This window comes from Vanacampus margaritifer, chromosome 2 (genome assembly GCF_051991255.1).
Source record: "Vanacampus margaritifer isolate UIUO_Vmar chromosome 2, RoL_Vmar_1.0, whole genome shotgun sequence".
Lineage (NCBI taxonomy): Eukaryota > Metazoa > Chordata > Actinopteri > Syngnathiformes > Syngnathidae > Vanacampus > Vanacampus margaritifer.
Window position 1 is genome coordinate 458,728 of NC_135433.1, and position 21,699 is coordinate 480,426.

Below are 21,699 nucleotides of genomic sequence, written 5' to 3' on the forward strand. Positions count from 1 at the left end.
GATCTCTACTTATTTTTAATGAATTTCTTTCAACACAAATTAGCATTTTTTGCTCAATAGCTTCCAGGTCATGTGACCTATTTATTTAAAATCAGTGCCTCATCGTAGTGGCATGTTTGATAGATGATAAACACCTCTTATTTTTTTCATTTTAGATCACTTATTTTTTATGAAAAAATGTTCAACAAAAATTTGCATTTTTGCTCAATAGCTTCCAGGTACTGCTGGATGATGCACATTTATTTATTATTATTATTATTATTATTATATATATTAGATCTCCACTTATTTTTAATCTTTTTTTTTCAACACAAATTAGCATTTTTCCTCAATAGTTTCCAGGTTATGTGACCTATTGACCCAAAATTAGTGCTGCATCATAGTGGCATGTCGGCTGCACGTTGCACACTTCTTTCTTCTTAATTTCAACCTTTCTCTCATTTTTAATGAACTTAATACTGTACATATCAACGTCTTAGCTCAATACCAGGTCATGGAAGCTATTTACCCCAAAAGAGTGCACTGTCGTATCGTGAGGTTTGGATATCGTCACATCCCTATTAGAAATGGGGATTCTTTTTGAGGGATTACTATCACTGTTTGGAACATAGTTGGCAAGCTGATCGGCCCGATTTCTCTTGAACAAAGAAAAAGTTTGGAGCTACTCAGTCCGACAAAAACTCAATCGTTGTAAACAAGATATAAAAACTTTATTCAGCTAAAACATAAGCGCAACATAACGAAAAATTGATGAGTCGTGGACCGTGACTGCCGTTGGCCCGCGTCTTTGCTGCTAGCCTGGGCTAACGTTAGCTTTCCAGCTGAAGTCCACCCGCGCCAGTCGCACTGACTTGTGGGTAAAGATGGCGGCAGGAGAGGTAGGAACAATTCAGACCAAAGAAGAAGAAATCTTCAGCTGTCCTAGCAATTAAAAGCTAAAAGCCCCCCCCAAAAATATAATAATAAAAATCCAGATTAGGGCCAGTAAAGAGAGAAAAACAAAGTTTGGCAGGATTCTAACTTTATTTTCAGAATTCTGACTTCAAAGTGAGAATTCTGGGACTAAAGTCAGAATCCTGCCAAACTTTTTTTTCTCTCTTCACTGTCCCTAATCGTCTTCCGTAAAAAAAGCCTGAAATGCTCAGTAGTGGTGATGAAAGGCGGAGGACGAGCAGCAGGGGGCGCCGCGGTTCAGTTGATGCTCAGCATGTTCCTGATGTGTTTGGGCGTGGCCTCGTCGTTCAGGTGCTTGGTGGTGTACCTGTGGGGGTCACAGTTGAACATGTTGGCCAATGGCGAGGCGGCGGGCGTCCCGTCGAGTGGCCAAATGCAAAACCTGAGCGCGTCCAGGAGACCTTCCACGCTGGACGCCGGCTGCTCCCGAAGCACCCGAATGCATCCTTTCATCTGCGCAGGGCAAACATTAGCTTGAGCTTCTTCCCGATTCCCGCCAGCCAGCGAGCGAGCGAGGCCTTACGTCGATGTTGGAGGTCTTGACGAAGGCTCCGGCCGGGTGCACGTGGTCGTAGAGGATGATGACGCCCACCATCACGCGTAGACAAAACAGCAACGTCTCCTCGCTGGCAAAACGACTTCTGTACTCGCTACACGCACACACATTTGCGGGCAAATTGAGCATTTGGTTGAGGCGGCGGCGGCGGCGGCGGCGATGTTGCGTGGAGGTGGCGGCCCTCACGGAGTTTCCAGCATGACTTTGCAGACGCCGGCCATCGTGCTCAGACAGTCGGTGGTGTTGTCGACGGGAACCTCGGGGTTCTGCAGCGCCCCCCACAGGACAACATGGGAATCAAGTGTGCACGGACGTGCCAGAGCCATTTTAGGCTACTGGTGTGCTTTTTGTGCACAAGCAAATAGATTGATCAAAGTAACTTAAGGTGATATCCGAAAAGTAACTATAGTCTGATTACTTGCTTAGCGGAAATAGTAACTGTGTGTCGCCATCACTGCTCGTGCGCGTTCGACAACAGTTCCAAATAGGTGTGTTATCATTTGCACGATAAAATGTAGACTGAAGGAAAACTGGATCAAATTGGATTAAAAGTCAAATACAAGCTGAGATGAGTAAATGATGACTACAAAAATGAAATGAATGGCAATTTTCTATTTGTCTCATTTCACATTTCCAGCTCTTAATCTTAAAACGGCCACAAGAGGCCAGCTGACACTAGTATCGGCCGTCGTCACCTAGTATATATTATATATATAATTTTCTTCATATTTCTTGGTAATCTATTGTGATATATTGGATAAGAAATGTATACGTATGTATGACGTATGTAAGTAGTGTCGATACTGACGTCGGCGACAAACTTGATGGTGGCGTCGCTGAGCGTCTTCAGCATGGGCGTGGCGGTGGCGTAGAACAGAGACATGCGATTGGCCAGCTCGTTGTTGACCTCGGCGTCCGCGTCGCCCTGAAGGACGAGCGCACTTGAAGGTCTCGCAAACCGTGACCACGTTGCGCGCGTGCGCTTCTTACCGCGAGGTTGTTGATGCGCATGCGGCTGATGGTGCGGCGGTAGTAACTGAAGTCATTCTGGATGGCCGGGATGGTCATCTGCAACGCCCACAACGTGTCAAGGAGGCGCTGACGGACACAAAAAGCAAACCACAGGACGGACGGACGGACGGACGGCGGCGGGCGACCTTGAGCTCGTCGAATCTGAGCGTGAAGTGCAGGATGAGCGCAAACTGCCTGGCCAGCGCCTGCTTGTTCTCCAGCTGCTGAGTGGGCGGGGCCTCGGGCCCGGTCAGGACGTCCAGCAGGCAGCGCAGACTCCGCTCTGATTGGAGGACAACACGCGCTCACAAACATTCACCAGCAAAGCAACGGAGCCGTTTGTATCAGTCAATGAATGAATGAATGAATGACAGCCCCTGAGATGAACGAGTGAATTCACAAGCAAGCTCGTGAATGACTGAGTGAGCGGCGATGAATCAACTGCTGGATGTGAATGAATAAACGGATGACGTCATGAACGAGTGGTCATCGAAAGCAGAGAAAAAGAGCGAACTCGAGCCCGTTCGATCAAAAAGAGGTCATTGAAGCTGTCGGTCCGTTGCCGTAGCAACGGGTTCCGTCACTGTGACGCGCAGCCGCAGTGGACGTCACGTACGGCACTTCATGTTGCACAACAACAAGCGCTCTTGGCCGGAAAAGTTTGCTCAAATGGAGATTTGGATTCGGAAACGATAAACAAGCAAGTCCGTTTGCTCTTCAAGTCTCCACAAAGTGGATGTCGCAATCAAGAGGGCGTGTGTCCCCTTTGGGTGACCCCAAAAGGTCAAATGTTGCCCCCCCCCCCCCCAACATTGAAGTTGCCCATCCCTCAATTAGAGAATGGATGAATGAATTTCGGAGTGAATGGATGCGGATGAATTGGTGAATAAATCAGCTCATGCATGAATTCATAAGTAGATGAATGGATGATGACTTTCTGAATGAGTGAGTGAGCAAATGCATATGAATTGAGTGAGTGAATGGATGGATGAATTGGTGGGCAGGAGTGAATGAATGAATTCCTGTACTAATGAGTAAGGAGATGAGGAAGTGAATGGATACAAATGGGCCAATCCACAGATGAGCGCGTGAATGAATGAATTGCATTCGAGCGAGCGAGCGGAAGCGTTACCGAGCTGATGGGAGAACTCGTAGAAGCGCTTGAGTTTGGTGACGAGGGGAAGAACGGCAGACCACGCCCTCTCCTGAACGCCCTCCTCGCTCGGACTCTGGATGGCCTGCACGCGCACGCACGCACAAATGAGGGATGCGCACGCACACACACACAGCAAGCTCGTTTTAGTTTACGAAAACTAACCAAAAAACGAAAACTCCAAAAACAATTTAGCTAACAAAATGAAATAAAAAACGAAAATACTTTTAAAAAATAAAATAAAATAAAACTAACTGAAACTACATTTTATGTTTACAAAAGTAGCTAAAACTAGAAAATGCAATTTTCTGTAGAAATTGCGTGTGAAGGATGTAAAGCTGAATGAAAACCTGTGGAATGATTTGGAATGATATTCAATGACCTGGAATGAGCTTGAAGTGGTTTGAATTCATCCAGAACTCTCAAAGCAGTTGAAGGAAGACAAATAAAGAAGAAAAATAAAAAACGACAGTAGCAAGAAACAAACAAACAAAAAACAAGGAAGGAAAGAAGAAAACAAGTAAGCAAAGAAGTAAGGAGCATAGAATCCAATAGTAGTACTAGTTAGTTATTGTAGTAGTACTTGTATTAGTACTAGTCATTTTAGTAGTACTTGAAGTAAAAGTAGTAGTATTTGTAGTACTTGTAGTAAGCAAATTAGTAGTAGTAGTTGTACTTGTAGTATTTGTAGTAGTAGTAGTAATAGTAGTTGTAGAATCCTGGGCATATCTAATCAATTAGCCAAGATGGCCGCCGCCCTTGAGAATCCTGGGTGTACCTAATCAATTGGCCAAAAGGCCGCCGCCAACCCCAGGGGCGTGTGGGGGGTTGGTGGTGGATGTATAATGCTAAGGCAACTGAAATAATGCTAATGCTAGGCTAATAGCCAGGAAGTAACTACTACTGGGTACATCCTGGGGTTATTGTGATGTCACATATCATGTGTTATGCTAAGCTAATAGCCAAAAAGTGGCTAATGACCCCTACTGGGTATATCCTGGGCTCATTGTGATGTCACAAATCACGTGTTAGCTTAGCATTAGCTTAGCATGCTAAGACGCCTGGGCGTAATTAATTGGCCAAGATGGCCGCCGCCCCCGGTGGGCGGGGCTGCGAGAATCCTGGGTGTAGCTAGCGTGAATAGTTGGAATATTCCAGCCTTCGCACAATTATAGCAAAAATGTCCTTCATTTTACTATTTGCTAATTCATTGAATGCACCTTCCGGGATGATTTTAAATGTGTTATTTTGCTACTAACCGGAATAAGGACATTTGAAAGTGTCACACAGAAGTGACGTCATCAAGCAGCAGCCAATAGAAAAGCCCCTTGAGATGACGTCGCTCCGAAGCCGCAACCAAATGCAACGCTAGCTAAGAAATGAGTTACTTTTCTCATTTGACCTGAAAGTCAAAACCCGGCCACAGTTTGGCTTTAGCCATTGATGCTAGCTAGCTAGCTAGCTGCTATGGTGCTCTTTTACCTGCTAGCATCAATGGCTAAAGCCAAACTGCGGCCGGGTTTCGACTTTCTGGACCTGGATCTGCCATCTCTCTGCACAAGTAATACACATGAAATAAATAAATGAATAAAAATGAAAACTAATACTGAAACTAACTCAACTAAAAACTAGGCATTTTTTCAAATAACTTGAACTAATACAAACTAACAGAACCAGCCTGAAAACGAATTAAAATGAAGTCAATAAAAAAAAAAGTAAAATGAAAATTCCCCAAACTATAATAACTCGAATAACATCGACGTCGCATACCAGTCGGATCTCCTCTCCGGCTCCCGTGTAGGCCTGCAGCTCGTCCAGGATGACCTGAGCCTCCGTCAGCACCTTGTTCACCTTCTCCCAAACCTCCTTCTCGGACCAGGACGCCTCCGCATCTGCGCATGCGCACGTTTGAGTGTGTGCGCGCAGGAGTATGCGCGTTTGCGTGTGTGCGCGTCTCACTCTCAAAGTCCAAGAAGAAGTTGCCGGCGTTGTTGTCGATGTCTCGGCTCAGCACTCGGATCAAGTTCCCCATTCTGGCGCCCACAAAACCTTTCAAAGCAGGCGACGCAAACGTGAGCTGGCGACATTCGTGCAAACTGCAATTCTTCCATCATCATCGACTTCCAATCAACTCAATATACATATATATTAGGGCTGTGAATTGCCTCGTACCCGGCCATTCGATTCGTATCACGATTCATAGGTCACGATTCGATTAATCCTGATACAAATCTATAAATCGATTATTGAGATTTTTTTTTGCGATTCGAAAATTGCCCATTGTAATATCGCCAAATCACTTTTTTTTAACACCCCTAATGCACACATACATATATATATGTGTGTGTGTGCGTGTGTGTGTATTTTCTAGGTAGACTGACAAAATAAAAGTGAAAAATAGGAAGCGCCACATGTTCTGTGTGTGTTTTGAAAAGCAAGCCGGACCAAACGCGGGTTTTCCAGCAAGACGTAGCAGACGAGTCGAAGGCGTTTCAGCGAGGCGAGTGCAAAAGAGTGAAAGCGGAAGTGATGACGCGTGAGCTAAATTTGAATGAGGGGAAGTGAAGCTCGCTGATGTGGGCCAGGTGATTGTTTGCTCCTTTCTTCCTTTCTTCCTTTCTTTCTTCCTTTCTTTCTTTCTTCCTTTCTTTCTTTCTTTCTTTCTTTCTTTGTTGTGCACCAATTCACATTGCAGCAGCTTTCGGCACCGCCATTACAGACCGACCCAGCGTTTTGTTTTCAGGGTCGAGACTAACAGAATTTTTTGATGTACATTTCCAACAGATATCAAATTTGCCTGTTGCCCCTAATTTTTAATCATCTTTTTTGTTTTTTAATGAATTTATGGCAGTGAATGAGTTAATAATCTAGAAGACAAAACTTCATTTCACTATTGAGCACATTTTCAACAATTCCATTTTTTAAATGAGAAATGAATGAATTTGATTGATTGCCCATCCCTACTGTGATGTCATTTTCAGCCGACAGCGAGTGACAAAATGGCCGCCCCGGAGATGAACAAAATCAGATGGATTTGAGGTGCAAAATCAATCAGAATGACGTTTGTACACTAAAGGTGCCTCACACAACATATTATTGACAAGAAATATAGATTCATACATCCATTTTCTTAAGCACTTTATCTTCACAAGGGTCGCGGGGTGCTGGAGCCTATCCCAGCACATATAGAACTATGGCTGCATCTTTTAGCCATTGATACAGCAATAATAAGTAAATTAATCATACTGTAATAATTGATCAAATTGAGTTCAAATAAAAAAATATGTACTGAACTGTAAACAAGAAGTGTGATATTGATTTGTGGTGGTCATTTTTCTGCCACTAGATGGCATAGTTGCATTTTATTCTGATGGCCTTTGTTTTTTGCCTCACCGCTCTTATATTTACGCTGTATATACATATTATTTGGACCCGTTTGTCTCTATACACAGTATGTTTTCGTTTGATGGCGTATTTCGTTTGAGTTTGCACGAGGCCGTCCTCTTTTTGTGACGCGCTTTGTGACTTCTGTCTGTGAAAAGCGCTACAGAAAACGTCCTTACTTTCAAAATCATTTGTTCAACAAATCCCCCCCCCCCCATACGCTGCATTGCAAGGCAAAATATGGGCGGCGACGTGGATGAAAACCTTTGGCCAAACAGAAAGCAGCGTATTGATGGCCAGGAGGGGGGGGGGGGGACGTATAGTGACTGCACACTCAATTATGGATTCTCTATTTAGAGTGGGACCAAATCATATTTACACTTGGAAGAGAGTAAAAAAAAAAAAAGAAGTCACTCAAGGGTTAAGGAAGCTTCAGTTTGGGAATCGGCCGGCCGCAGTAGCACCTGAGCCACTTCTACTGTTTGCTTAGTTCCAAGATGTTTTTGGATTCCAGCAGGATCTGCTTGGCTCAGGGAGTCGATGGGCTAAAGGTCGAGAGTTTGTTACTCAACCCTTGAGGGACTTGTACTTCTTTATTTGTCACTTCTTTATTTTATTCTCTTCTGAATGTAAATATTACTCTAAAGCTGAGTCCATTTGTCCCCACGCTAATTTTGTTAGCAGCACCTCTGCTGTTGTGACAAAACATCTCATCCTTTTTGGCTTGCGGTGCTCACAGAACGCCGAAGGGACGATCCATTTTGGGGGCACCGACTACTTGTAGGACATCGAAATGTGATTTGGATTTGATTTTTGCTATTTTGGGAGCAATATGAGCTTTTGCAGAGGATGTTGTGCAAAATCCTCAAAGTTACTTTTGGCAAAAGTGAATGCCCATGAGCCAAAGCAGGGGTGCTCAAGTTGGGTCCTGGCCTGTTTTCCATGTGTTTCTCCACTAGCGCACCTGATTGATGATCAGGCTTCTGCAAAGCTTGCTGATGAGCTGCTTGTTAGATTCAGCTGTGCTGCAGGAGGGAAACGTGGAAAACAGGCGGCATAGGGATCCTCCAGGACCCAACTCGAGCACCCCTGAGCCAAAGCAATTGAGAAGGATCTTTGCACTTATTTTGATGCGTTGTGACTGCAATTCTCCCAATACAGGCTTTCCAAATAAGGGCCGCTCATTAATCACACGCTAGAAAATGTGTGGACATTTGAACAAACCCAAAATGAACACTCATTTTGACACCCCTAGGATGGATGAGAACAAATTGAAGTATGAAAATGATGGCGCCATCTTGACCAGTCACGTCATCGCTGTGATGTCACGCGTGCTGTCAGGTGACACGTGCACCAAATCACACTCTGAAAATATTTGAAGATTTCGCATTTATTTGATGGCCAGATGTGGTCGCAACGTCGCCCGGCAACGTCGCCCGGCAACGTCGCCCGGCAACGTCGCCCGGCAACGTCGCCCGGCAACGTCGCCCGGCAACGTCGCCCGGCAACGTCGCCCGGCAACGTCGCCCGGCAACGGCTTACGACGTCTGTCAAATCCAAAATATTGGGGAGGATCATTCACATCATTTTGAAGCGCACATCAGTTTTGGTGACAATGGATCACGGTTCTGACACTTGAAGTGAAGCTGATGTTTGTTCTCTAGGAGGAAATCCTAAAATCCCAAATATTGTGACTTTTGTCGGAATATTTAGCGAGTGTGATCTGGGCACGAGTGGAGATGCGCGCATGAATTCCAGCGAGGACGGACGACCATTTGGGATGTGGCGCCCTTTTGGACGCCGGCTGCGTTGGCCGGCCGTTGATGCTCTTTTTGGACACTCGCACTCTTCCTGTTTCGACGCACTGCCTCGCTCGGCGCCTCAGCCAATGACGGGCCTTTAAAGAGTTTGCAGTGGTGAGTTTCTTGAAGATGGAAAATGATGTTTCATGTGGTTGTGCGTGCTTTACACACTCTGGAGTTTGCCAGAAAAAGGCTGAATGCTCATGCATCAAATACTCGCTGTTTGTTTTGATATTTTCAGAGACTGAAGTTGACATGACGAGAGATGTCCGTGTGAATTTTGGCGGCCGTTTTTGTGTCGCAAAGTGCTGTTACGCTTTTGTCCATTTGCAGTAAATGTCCAAATGTAGTGATTTCCCATATTGTACATTTTGTTGCGCATGCAGTTTGCTTGTCTTCTCTTTGGTTTGACGCCTGGAGGAAGGTCAACATTGCAAATGGCCGCCGTATCTGGTGAAAGATTAAATAACCATTTCTTGCGATTGCCGTCATACGATCATGACAAGACGGCGCAAACGCGCGCACGCCGTCATTCGAAGCAGACGTGAACGATAAAACCACAAAAACATCGCGCCAACGTGATCTACTCTTTTAATCATCAGAAACTTTTTTAAATCCCACTATGGGGAAAGGTGCTATTTTTGTGCATATTTTTAGGCCATTTTATAAAATATTATGACACAAAACACTCAAACTCATGCTTTCTTTAACATAGTTTTTGATGACTATTATTATGATCATTTCTTACGACTGCAGCCTTCAGGATGCAAAATGTGGTCAAGACCATAACGAGCAATCCCTGATTTGTGGACCGCTCAGAATATTCGGAAGGTTTTTGTATTTTTCACGAACACAAACATGCCCGCACCGAACCGAAGCCAAGCGCCGGCACCACCCGCCACCCAGAGTCCAGAAGAACATTCGGTACGTGAGCCTGCTGAGGTTTGTGAGGCGCTGCTGTCCCTAATGAAGTGGCCGCCGACTTGTATGCTGCTCGGCTGCAACCGGAAGTGTTCGCCCGCGTCAACAAATCAGAACTTTTGGAGCACAAACTGCGACGACGACTTCACTCGGAAGTTAAATTGTCGAGCCTCGATAGGACCTGGCGAATTTACCCACCCAGACCCAGGCCCGCACAGAAACAGAACCTGAATCTGAACCTGAACCAGAACCAGACCCAGAACCAGACCACCACCCCACCCCATCACGGTGCTCACCTTCGCCAGCCGGTGCGGGTTCGACGGGTTGCCTTTGGCGGGTCCAGGTGAACCTACATGCCGACAACCCGGAAGTGGCCCACTCGGTGCTGCGTTCACTATAAAAGGAAACGTTTCCTGAGCGAGCGACCAATCGGCGGACGCGAAAGACCCGCGACGTCAGCGGAACGCGAAAGTCTCATCAAGGTCATCAGAAAGCAACACGACGAAAGGAACTTGAACGCAACGCGACGGGAAAGTCGACGTAGCATCATGGACCCCCGCAAACAACCACAACTAGCAGGAAAAGTACTTCTACTTAACTTTGTATCCCTTTACTTTGCTCAAACAATCCCGAAACGTTTTTGAAATAATAATAGTAATCATCATCATCATCTCCACAGTAACCGTTAGTGAGAACTGACGAGTGCTGCAGTAATCGCTCTGCTTCCCCCTGCTGGACGAAAACAAGAACTACACTTGATGGGTGTGACAATCGCCGTGGCGTGAAGTGAAGCCACCGTCGGCCATCTTGCATTGCCACTCGCTAAACCCGCCTAACTTGAATACAGCAGCATTTTGTGTGTGCTTTTAAAAAATATGTTTGCTGGTGCAATGCCTGCCTTTTTTAATACTGCTCGTATGCCATTGAATTGCCCATCGGGGACAAATAAAGAGTTTTGAATGGAATTGAACAGTGATTTCCCCGCGGCGTTTTCACGTTATTTTCTGTCTCTCCGGCCAAAATGCCGGCGTGTGTTGTTGGACTAAAAAGAGAGAAGCGCTACGTGCACACTTCATTGGCAAGAATGCGATTATTAAAGGGATAGTTGGGGGTTTTGGACATGAATCTGTATGGCATCCTCACCTAAAGTGGGCGTGCAATCAGCACTGACTTAACAGCCGACAGCGTCCACTGACCCGGTCCGGTTTTGGACGAGACGAAAGTAGTCCGGCAAGTTGGCTGGGGTCACTGAAATAAAGCGTTTTTCTTCTAAAAACAATTTGTGTTCAATTGTGAATTAAATAAATAATAATCCTAATAATAAATAAATTTGCATCACAAAACTGCACATTAGAGAAAAAAAAGTCAGACCCCATCACCACCGGGCTCTATTTTTCTGTTCGTATCATTGCGCGGCGCACTGCATCAGCTGACAGACGCGCACAAACCAAGTTGTTTGGAAGTGTTTACCTGACGCGAGAGAGCTAAAGGAGAGCGAGAGCCATTAGTATATAACGTTGCGATTGTATAAACATTATAAGCTTGTATAACTAAGGTGTGTTGCGTATTCCTGTGTTTCACATTCTTTTTAGTATTCTTGTGTCCGAGTATTTGTGAACGCATCATCCATACTTTGTTGGTAACGTCACGTGTGCCAATTCGGCTTGCGAGTAAAGTTTCTTGTGTTCGCCGTTGGCTGCGGCCAACAGCAGGGTTAGGCTGCGTGCATGTAAATGAGGAAATAATGAAACAAGTCCGAAATAAACATGACGTCGTCGAACATGAAATTGCGAGGAGCCAGCAGGTGAAGCCAACGTCTTGAACGTCATCTATTTTTCTCCATCCGTGGTTGTAACGGATTCAGCCATGACCACTGATATATCACTGGATGGGCTCTACCAGAGCCGGCCTCTGGTATCTGTTATCGGCTATCCAGCAATATATTGATCTGTGGTCATGACCCACCCTCCGCTCCATCTATCTTGCCGGCTTGCACTCGCTGTCTTATTGGTTAATTAAAGACATGATGACTGATGCGCCAATCAGAGAATGGTTTGGGCGGGTCATGCCTAACGGTGTAGATGCCGCCGACTTCCGGGTTTTACACATCAGCGCATCAGATTTCTGGCCATAGCTGGCCGAGTTCCAACACTCGCACCTCTAACCGGGCGTCTCAACTCTGGAATGCGTCTGGCAACTGAAAGTCATTTCTAAATCACTCATTGTGTGAATCTACTGGCAGCAATATGACTGACTGTACTGTACAGAGGAGGATTTTGCAGTTAAACTGTGCCTTTAAGTTAGCCTAACGTTATGAAATGTAATGTTATCCTAACGTTAGCAACTTAAAGGGATCTAATTAGACCTAAACTAGCTGGATTAGGATCATGTAGGGAACCCGCTTAATTGTTTCCGTAATTGTATAATTAACCCAGTTTGCAAAATACTTTTATGCTAGACTGTAATGTTTGATGAATAAAACTGTAAAATGCCCAGACCAGAGATGATCTCAGTCTATGAAGCCCCCCCCCCTCTTATTTTTAGGTCTAAATAACTTAAGGCAAGTTATTGTATAGCCTACTGTATTATATAGTACAGTTAGTATTTAGCCCTAACTTACATGATGTATCTTAATTTTATATCAGATAACATATTATTCATGTTTGACTCATAATAAATACATTTGACATTACAAACTGCTCTTAATTCATTCACGATAATTGTATTATTGTGCGTAGTTACAAATGATGGCGTTTTCTTACATGTCACTGTTTTTAAAACAGGGCGCTTTTCTAGAAGCAAAAAAAAAAGAAGAGATTGACGGATTGCCACCTTATTGTGGTCAGGGGGGGTTGTTTGCCTCAGTGACCTTCAGAGCTGTACCAGCAGAATCTTAGTCTTCAAGTTGGACAGGTCTGAAGGTAGAAGCCCGACGATGTGCAATCCGCTTCTCTACGTTGGCTGGACACATTAGCTAACAGCCCAATTCTATCAAAAAACAGTGTTACTTTAAGCACAGGGAGAAAAAAATGTTCTGGCGCATGATGCGTACATATCATGCCCCCCCCCCCCCCACACACATTTCTGAAGGCCCCCTCACATAAGCCTGCCTATTAGTTTACAAAACGCACGACACTACGGCAGCCGAAAAGTCATAACTCACAACGATGAAGCGTTGTTTTAAAACCAAGATCGAAGCGATTAAACACGTTAGACACTCGTCTCAAAATCTCACGAGACAAAAAAAACTCACCAAAATGACGTGCACTTATGGCGCCAGTTACAGTGGTGACGTTTTCATGATTTTATCGATGAATGGACATCAAACAGACTTGACTTGTTTACATGTTGATTGCTTTCTTTATGATTCTGTTTGTCAAACATTACTCTTCTGATGAAAAGATTTGGAATGAGGACGTTGCTAATGATTCAACGTCAATCTTTATTTCTCCCTCATTGTCTCATTTCACTTCAAAAGGCACTTAAAGATTTGATGGGAAAAGTCCAAACTTGCTCTTAATAAAAAGACCGCTGAGCCAGAAAAAAATAAATCACTGCCAGCGTAGTCACTCTCTGTGGCTTACGTTGACTTTGGCGCCCTCTAGTGGCTGGCAAAGGGAGCGCATGGGACGGTCAGTCAGTAGAGCTTCATGGAGTCCTGAAAGAGACGCGTCAAGTCGTCCTCAGTGTGCGAGCGTGGAGACAGTTTGGTCACGCGCTCCTGAAAGATTAGCACAACAAAATGTTGCAACGTTGGTCGCCACAAGGAAGGAGATGAGTGAGCGTCCCACCTGCGGGACGGTCCCCCGAACCAGCGCCGGCACGTCGTCCTTGCAGTATCCCACGGCGGCGAGGCCGTCCTCCACCTTGAGCTCAAACAGGAAGCCACGCAAAGTGTCGGCCAGCACGGCGCCCGCGTCCGCTCGCTTGACAGCGCTCACGTCGGCGCCTTGGGGCGACACGCACACGCACGCTTTCAGCGAGTCCCGTGTTGCGAGCAGATGCCATCGGGCTGCCAGATTGTCTCGGGGTCGCCTGCAGATGATGTCACGCTACGGGATTGGCTAGAAATTGGCGCTTTACAATTGTTCAATAAAGTTATATGGAGAAAAAAAATCACGGTTGACGTCAAAACGTTGGAAAGAAAATATCAAAGATGTCATTTAAATAACAAAATGTATGGACTCAAATTGTAAAAACGTAAATAAACCTAAGAATATAAAAGCAAGATACTTTAAGATTGAAAAAAAAATAATAATAATAGACTGAAGCGCCTTCGCGTTTGCCGATGACGTCAGTACAGCAGCACTAACAAAGTTGGCTTCGGTTTGGTTTCTTTTTTAGCTGTTCACAATCACAATAACAAAAACAGTCTTAATGATAAAAGGAACACATTAACAATTTAAACTGACAATATTTGTCACATCTCTTATTATGTCACCTGCGTATTTATCATCTATTCAATATATCTTGCTTTTATATTCTTAGGTTTATTTACGTTTTTACAATGTCAGTTTGTACATTTTGTTATTGAAATCTTTAATATTGTCTTTCCAATGTTTTGATTTTTTTTTTAAACACATGATGGAGCATCGAAAATGACAAACACTCAAGCCTTAGTCAAGCGGGGCGGAGCTAACGAAACGGTTTGAGGAAGAGGCGCAAGTGCAGTACTACAAGTCCCCAGCAGATGGCACATCCCTGGACAGTTGAGGTTAATATTTGGCTTTCGGTCAGTTTTTCATTTTTGTTGTTCAGCAATGTGTTCAAAACATACTGTAATGGTTTTGTGGTAGGGTTAGCTTTAACGACAAAGAAAGAAAGAAAGAAAAGGCGCTTCCAAGTTGAAAATCTGAAAAAGAAAACTAATAGTGAAACCAACTAAAACTAATACAAACTAACAGAACCACCCTGAAAACTAAATTTAAATTTAAAAACAAAACTCAAAATGAAATTAAAATGAACTAAAATGAAAATTCCAAAACTATAATAACCCTGGGGCGGAGTCAAACGTTTGACCCGACGATGAGGCACGCCTCGAACAGCGCTCTGCATCCAGGGCTACTCGGCCGGTGTCGGTACCAGATGTGAATGGGCTACAAGTCCGGCAGACACCAACGAGGCTGTCTGATTGGCACGTACCGAGAATTTCAGCGGCCTCCAGGTGGCGCTCCGGACACATGGGAGCCGTAAAGCTGAACACGGCCGGCGCCGTCAGAACCACCGACAGGCCGTGAGGCTGATGCGCGCGCACACACACACACACACACACACACACACACACACACACACACACACACACACACACACACACACACACACACAATGTTTGTTTTACTATCTTTGTGGGGCCATGTCATTAACATAATGCATTTCCTAGCCCCTCCCCTCAACCCCAACCATCAAAAATGGTTGCCTACCCCCATTCCTTACCCTGACCTCAACCATAACCCAATTCAAACCTAAACTCTCAAACCAAGTCTCGGCCCTCAAAAAGAGGTTTAAAGTTGTGGGGCCCTCCAAAATGGCCTCACAAGGACAAGTGGGCCCCACAAGTCTGTGAAATCCCGAAATGTTGGCGCCACTTTGTAACAAAAACAAGACCACACACACACGTTTGTTTTACTGTCTTTGTGGAGCCATCTCGTTAACATAATGCATTTCCTAGCCCCTCCCCCCAACCCCAACCATCAAAAATGGTTGCATACCCCTATTCCTTACCCTGACCTCAACCATAACCCAATTCAAACCTAAACTCTCAAACCAAGTCTCGGCCCTCAAAAAGAAGTCTAAAGTTGTGGGGCCCTCCAAAATGGCCTCAGAAAGTCTGTGAAATCCCGAAATGTTGGCGCCACTTTGTAACAAAAACAAGATCACACACACGTGACATGCGAGGGCACGCTCCCATTTGTATGCTGCCACTCACCACTAGGGGGTGTTCCACGTCGTATCCGTCAGCTTTGTGCGTCTTGACGTTGCCAGCAATGGGATAGGACATCCCGTGGCTGGAACAGGACACGGCAATGGGTGAGTGCACAACAACGGGAAAAGCAGCACACGCTCCTCACCAAAGATGGACGCCGGCGTTTCCGAAGCCGATGCCGGCAAACACGCTGGCCAGGTGCATGGCGGAGCGGGCTTCCGCGTCCTCCGGGTCGGCCACCGCACTGCCGCCGAGGAAAAGGGAGATAGAGAAAGCAGCGGCCATTTTAGTTGACCGCATGACCTACTTGGCGGCCATCTTGTCTTACCGTTTCATGTAGGCGGCGACCTGTCGGAGGGCGTGGCGCGCCCACACGTCGCTGATGGGGTTGCTGCCCTGGTAGGCGGGTCTGCTGAGGGGGTCGGGGGGGCAGGGGGCGCGCTGGTGGTACGGCAGGGCGGTGTACGACTCCAAGGCGTGGCTGCCAAAGGAAAGTGTGGTCAGAGCGCCGGCTGGCACGCGGCGTCGGAGGGCGGCCGGCTGCTTACCAGAGGACGTCGAAGCCGCTGTTGGCGGCGACCCTGCTGGGCATGCTCAGCGTGTGCCGGGGGTCCACCACGCCCAGGGTGGGGCGCAGGGCTCGGCTGGCGATGCCTCCGTGCGTGAAAAAAAAAATTTCTATGCCTTCAAATGTCCGCCGACATGTTTGCATTCGCGCCTTCGAGCAACACGACACTGAAAAGTCCTCGAGCGTCATTGATGAGGCGTCCGATTGGCCAAGTTGGAGCAGTCAGAAAAAAACTTTGGTTTTTAAGAAATAGCCAAAATTTTCCAGTCAGAAATAAACGCTAGATGTTTGTATAGACGTGAAATCCGTCTCAATCAACACTGCTGGGAACAAAGCGTAATGTTGAACTGGGAATTTGGGGTGACAAATTGTGGGAAAAGTGTGAACTTTTGGAACGAGAAAAATGCAAGCCTTGTGGGCGGGATTTTGTAGAATATGTTGAAATTGGAATGGTGACAATCGGTGCAAAAATGTGGAAGGAGTAGCACGTCATTAATCAAATGAGATGCCACAAAATCCCAAACAACTTTCCTTGAAATATTTTCCCAGCGCGACTTGTGCAGACGTGCGCGGGAATTTCGCGGAGGAAGATTTCGCAGGATGCCGGCTGGCAGCCCGGCTGCGTTCGCCGGCCACTCACGCTCCAAATGGCAACTTTTTTTTCCTTTTCCTTCTGTAAGGAAGGAAGGACCCGAACCCTGAGACGGTTTGGTTGTGCCATCTCAATTCTGGCAATACTTGACAACGTCATCCGCCATTTTGAGAGCAAAATGGAGCAGGAAGTGATGACGTGACATTGACGACGTGATTAGCCAAGATGGCGCCGCGCAGGCCAGATCTTCACAATTAATCGGCTCCAACTTGTTTTACGGGAATCGGACTTTTCGGCATGGTCACGTCATGTCAAGCCATCCCAAGTGGGCGGGGCAACGAGCCCTCCTTACCCGTTTTGGCCTTCAGAGGCTCGTAGTCAAAGATGGCCACGCCTGTCGTCTCGCTGCCGGTGCCGGCGGTCGTCGGGACTGGTGGAGGCAACGGGTTCCAAGTTAGCGGCGTCCGGCTGGCCGCCACGGCGACGGCTCGCCACTGACCTGCAATGAGCGGCTTCAAGGCGCCGGTGACGGCCTTCCCTTTGCCGATGGGAGCGTTGACAAAATCCAGGAAGTCTGCGTCGGGGTGACACGAGTACAGATTGGCCGCCTTGCACGTGTCAATCACGGAGCCCCCGCCCACCGCCACAAACGCATCAAAGGCGCCCGCCTTGGCAAAGGCGATGGCGTCTTTGAAGCTGTGAAAAGGACGAGAGCAAGGTGACCAATCGGCAGCGCGGGTTTTGCGGCCGCGTCTCACCTGCCGTCGGTGGGCTCCACGCGAACGCCGTCGTAGGTTTTGTACGGCACGCCGCTCTTGGCCACGGACTCCAGCACCGCCTTGACGGGCGGGAGGCGGGACAAGTTGCTGTCGGTCATCACGCACACGTTGCGAGCGCCCAAGTTGCGCAGGTCCTGAAAGGCCAGACACTTCCTGAAAAGTCCACTAGGGGGCAATGATGCTCAACTTTGGCCAGAACAGTTGATAGGGAGGGTTTGGCCAAACATGGCGTGCATATGTCATGTGACCGGCAGTTGACTAATCACAGCTCACCTGCTGGTCACATGACAATACGGACGCCATGTTGTTACCCAGCCGAAACCAAGTTGCTCAAACTCTCTTTATCAGCATCTCTGACATTGGCTGCCATTTTCAGGCAAGACAATAACACACCGTTGCCACTAGGCCGCACAAGTGAGCAACACGTGCAACAAAAGCAACCACAAGCTAACAAATTGTCAGGTCAAACTTTGATGACCCATGGAAGGCTGGTCAAAATGTTCCAAGATGGCCACCCACCCTCCTCCGCCTTTTACTAACCAACAAGCGCACGACTACTGAAGGTTTTGGAATCTGAAAGAAATAATTGAGAGACCAGACTCTCAAGACTCTTCAGCCCCCCCCCCCCCCCCCCCACCCCCACCCTCGCTTCACACAGCAGGCGGCCCACCCGCAGCCGAAGTAAACAATGTCGTCGGCTCGAGAGCCATGAATTCACACCGACTGCGGAGCGGTTTCGGTACGGCGTCCGTACGGACCGCAATTCATACATTGTCATGAAATTAAAGCATGCTCTTAAATGAGAAGCTGTGTCGAAACTTTATTTATTTTTTGAAATCTGTTTCCATTTTCACTTTTTTGTTTGTTGTCATTTTTGGCCCTACATAAAGCACAATGTGCGTTTTCCAGCCAGATTTACAAAGACTGGCCATGAATGTCAAGTTTGACCTTTTGCAGTATTAATAGTGAAATATGTTAGTCAAAAAAGAGGCTTTCGTTTGGATTCTATATGTAAGAATAGATTTATGCTAAGCTTAAGATTAGACCATTTATGTTCAGTGCTTTTTTTGGATCCAAAAAAAGCCTATTTTGGTGAAGTGAAAAAGCTTGCCTGTGTTTGACTTTGGAATCAAAAAGATGAGATCCCGAGATGTTGTGGTTTTGTTGCTAACCTTTCGCAACGAAACCAGGCGTCCCTTTTCCATAAATGAGAAGAAACGAGACGCGCGAGCGCCGGCTGAGTTTCCTGGCTAATCTTTTGCCGCGTGTCGCAGCCTGCTGACGTCAAAATCACCTTCGCTTCAATTCTTCATTCTGCAGTTTTTATTCAAATGCATTTAGTTGAAAACTGTCAAGTTTTTCTTTGTCTTTGAAACGGTGGAGAAATTGTAAAGTGGAAATGTAAGCTGAAAAATCAATGTATGCATTGATTGTTACCATGCCGATTTCCCCGCTGACTCCTTCTCCGTATCGGATGTTGGAACTCGCCATCTGCAACCACAAGCAGGAGTGACTTTTTTCGCTCTTTTTTTTCAAGCTGAATTTGCGTGATTTTGAGCACGTCACCTCAAAGGCGTAGTCCGTCTTGCGTTCGCTGCACGGCGCCGCTGCACACAAACCAACGACATTTGACCTTTACAAAAGCAATGGCAGCAAAGTTTCCAGTGATGGAATGCGTGAGGCTTTGGGCTTGATTTCAAACGGATCCACTTCCTAAATTTGTGCCGCCTGGAAGTGACATCATCTGTAAGCAGCCAATAAAAAAGCGCCACCAAATGACGTCGGTCCGAGGTGGCGGTTTGTTGGCACGCAGAGGCGCGCATCGTCATTGACTGAAATGGATGATTGATGGAAGTGCCCACCTTTCGACTTTGAGCGAACGCTTGATAATGCGAAGCCTCACAAAAATATGCGGATCAAGAAGGAGCGTGCGCACCCACCGCCGTCAATAGAAGTCATCCCGCTTCGCTCGGTGCTTTCAAGGCTTCGCATGATCACGTATTCGCTGAAGCGCACGCCAAAAGGTGGGCACTTCCATCAATCATCAATTCCAGTCAATGACGATGCCCACCTCTGCTGGCCATCATCGATCGTCAATGGATTGCCGTCAATATTTCGGCGCCGAGAACGTGCTTGAAATGTGGACGTGCGACGCCGTCGGAATCGAGACAAATCGACATGGCGGCGCCGGCCGTCTCATGAACAAGTCGGTGAGTCCAACTCTTAATTTTTCTCTTTTGTAACACACCCTGGCAATGATCATTTCAAAAGTTCAGTCATTGATTCAGGATCAATACGTGAGAGAAAGTCACTCACTCAAGACAATCAATAAATACACAGGCTTACCTTGATGGAAAGTGTTGGAGTGAGCAGGACACCTGCACCTGCACGCACGCACGCACGCGCAACATGATGACGCACATGTTGCCATAGAGACGTCAATCAATCACTAGCAACTGACAAGCAACGCTGAATGCTGCATGCTTTTAAAAAGTCGTCCAGTTTTGCAGCGCGTTTCCATGGTGACAGTAGACGCAGGCGCACATGTTGTATGTGATCGATATTTGAACCTTAATGAGTTGACTACTTGAAATGACGTGAAGGTCACGCGAGGTCAAAAGTGGTCAGAAAAACGAGTATAAACGTCACGCGTCGTTGGCGTCGCCCGCTCGCCTTCGTACGTTTAAGTTTGCTTCGTACTTACGCGGCGCGCTCGAGTTGCACCAGCAGACGAACCACTCGATCCCGTGTCACCGCCATCTTTCTTTTCAACGCCGGACCAAACGTCCTCCCCGCTGACGTCACTAACACCTTTTCAAAGTAAAAGGAAGGAACAGCCCTTCTGCATTTCAAATCAAATAGAAGACCTTCGATTTAAAATACGACATTAAGTTGCAATAATTCACTGACATAGATGACAAATGCACCAGATGGCGCTGTTGAGGTCTTCTTTATAGCTAATAATTGATCAAATGTTATTTTATCAAGAATAATAATATTCAAATAAATACTAGGGCTGCCAAGACTAGTCGACTAGTCACGACGACGTCGACGGTCAAGTCGTTTATATATGTATTTATTTATTTATTTGATCAAAAACTCTCTCGTCTCGCACTTTTGGATGGCACGTCTGTGACGGCATGTGCGTAGTAGTGATCATCCGGGTCATCCGCGATGGACACAAATGCATTATGGGTAGTGGAGTGTCACGGCTAACCCGCGTTAGCAACAGAACCTGAAACTTCAGGCGCATTTGACCCAAAATACGAGGTCAACCTCCCTTTTAATTTCATGGCACCAAAGCAGCATTTTAAAAGGAAGGATGTTGTGGCTGATGACTATAATAGCATTTCTGGCTTTCATTATTTACTACACATAAATGTATACCTTAACCTGAATAGTAAGCTCAATAATAAATCAATAACTTGATAATAATGGATCAGATTGAAATTCAAGTCCTTTTTTGGACACACTTGCCAGGAGTGAATACATTCTTGGTGCGCTCGCACCTTCACACTCTGGTGGCGGTGAAGCTGCTTAAGTCGCCGCAGCTGCTGATGTGCGCCGGCGGCCCTTCGACCACCACCGAACATCGGCACTGTTAACATTTTACTGTTTCAATTGATATGTTTCGATTTTAGTTACAGCTGTGTTAACTCAGTAAAGCTTGATGAGTGTACTAATGTGATGAAAACGTTTAAAGATTCTGTCTTCCTCTTATCTGGGAAAAGAATGTGTTAAAAGGTTTCCTGTGATTTATCTGAGGATGTGTGTTTAAGTGCTGTCAGAGTTTCTGCTCATCAAGGACAGATCTGGTTCCACATCACTGAGCCAGAATCTGGGAGTGAACTAAAATATGACGTTGTCAGTCTTATCTGCTTCTCTCTCGTCTCCCTTCTATTGAGCACAGGACTGAGGGATTAAGGGGGGGGGGGGGCTATCCTGTAGGAGGCTTGTAATATTTTTTCTAAATTGTATAAGAATGCTGTGAATCCGCTGTCAAGATACACACTGAGAGAAATCACTGATTGAGTGAACTTGGCCTGTGTCTCAGAA

General features: G+C 46.2%; 2 protein-coding genes and 1 long non-coding RNA gene across 9 annotated transcripts; 1 reads left to right on the forward strand and 2 right to left on the reverse strand.

Moving 5' to 3' along the window:
• Positions 1-688: 688 nt before the first annotated feature.
• Positions 689-10,241, reverse strand: LOC144044752 (CYFIP-related Rac1 interactor B-like). Its single transcript, XM_077559352.1, has 11 exons — positions 10,078-10,241; positions 5,634-5,723; positions 5,445-5,566; positions 3,654-3,759; positions 2,668-2,804; positions 2,501-2,578; positions 2,319-2,435; positions 1,697-1,776; positions 1,478-1,604; positions 1,337-1,407; positions 689-1,261 (listed from the first exon to the last, which is right to left on the reverse strand). Exons 2-11 carry the CDS (start codon positions 5,704-5,706, stop codon positions 1,192-1,194), a joined length of 981 nt encoding a protein of 326 aa, XP_077415478.1. The 5' UTR covers positions 5,707-5,723; positions 10,078-10,241; the 3' UTR covers positions 689-1,191.
• LOC144044753 (uncharacterized) lies at positions 9,854-10,746 on the forward strand. Its single transcript, XR_013291346.1, has 2 exons — positions 9,854-10,365; positions 10,461-10,746. It is a non-coding gene; the product is annotated as an uncharacterized LOC144044753 (long non-coding RNA).
• Positions 10,747-13,203: 2,457 nt separating this feature from the next.
• On the reverse strand, positions 13,204-20,786 carry adhfe1 (alcohol dehydrogenase iron containing 1). 7 transcript variants are annotated; one of them, XM_077558176.1, is made up of 14 exons: positions 20,348-20,775; positions 19,990-20,027; positions 19,210-19,250; positions 19,081-19,134; positions 17,623-17,777; positions 17,364-17,560; positions 17,217-17,294; positions 16,253-16,358; positions 16,033-16,185; positions 15,850-15,948; positions 15,708-15,786; positions 14,924-15,020; positions 13,573-13,730; positions 13,204-13,502 (listed from the first exon to the last, which is right to left on the reverse strand). In XM_077558176.1, the coding sequence occupies exons 1-14, from the start codon at positions 20,401-20,403 to the stop codon at positions 13,419-13,421; spliced, it is 1,395 nt and encodes a 464-aa protein (XP_077414302.1). In that variant the 5' UTR covers positions 20,404-20,775; the 3' UTR covers positions 13,204-13,418. The 7 variants fall into 7 exon arrangements, with proteins under 7 accessions (XP_077414302.1, XP_077414308.1, XP_077414306.1 ...); XM_077558182.1 differs by lacking the exon at positions 19,990-20,027; XM_077558180.1 differs by lacking the exon at positions 19,990-20,027 and having other exon boundaries at positions 19,210-19,371; positions 20,348-20,774.
• Between the last annotated feature and the right edge of the window lie 913 nt (positions 20,787-21,699).

Excerpts from the sequence above, each read along its gene's own strand:
- adhfe1 (XM_077558176.1), bottom strand. The coding sequence starts at position 20,403 with ATGGCGGTGACACGGGATCGAGTGGTTCGTCTGCTGGTGCAACTCGAG. Across the intron at positions 17,295-17,363 it reads CTTGAAGCCGCTCATTGCAG|TCCCGACGACCGCCGGCACC; the intron begins GTCAGTGGCGAG and ends TGCCTCCACCAG. Across the intron at positions 13,731-14,923 it reads GGAGGCCGCTGAAATTCTCG|GCGCCGACGTGAGCGCTGTC; the intron begins GTACGTGCCAAT and ends TGTCGCCCCAAG.
- LOC144044752 (XM_077559352.1), bottom strand. The coding sequence starts at position 5,706 with ATGGGGAACTTGATCCGAGTGCTGAGCCGAGACATCGACAACAACGCC. Across the intron at positions 5,567-5,633 it reads CTTCTTCTTGGACTTTGAGA|ATGCGGAGGCGTCCTGGTCC; the intron begins GTGAGACGCGCA and ends GCGCATGCGCAG. Across the intron at positions 3,760-5,444 it reads CCGGAGAGGAGATCCGACTG|GCCATCCAGAGTCCGAGCGA; the intron begins GTATGCGACGTC and ends GTGCGCGTGCAG.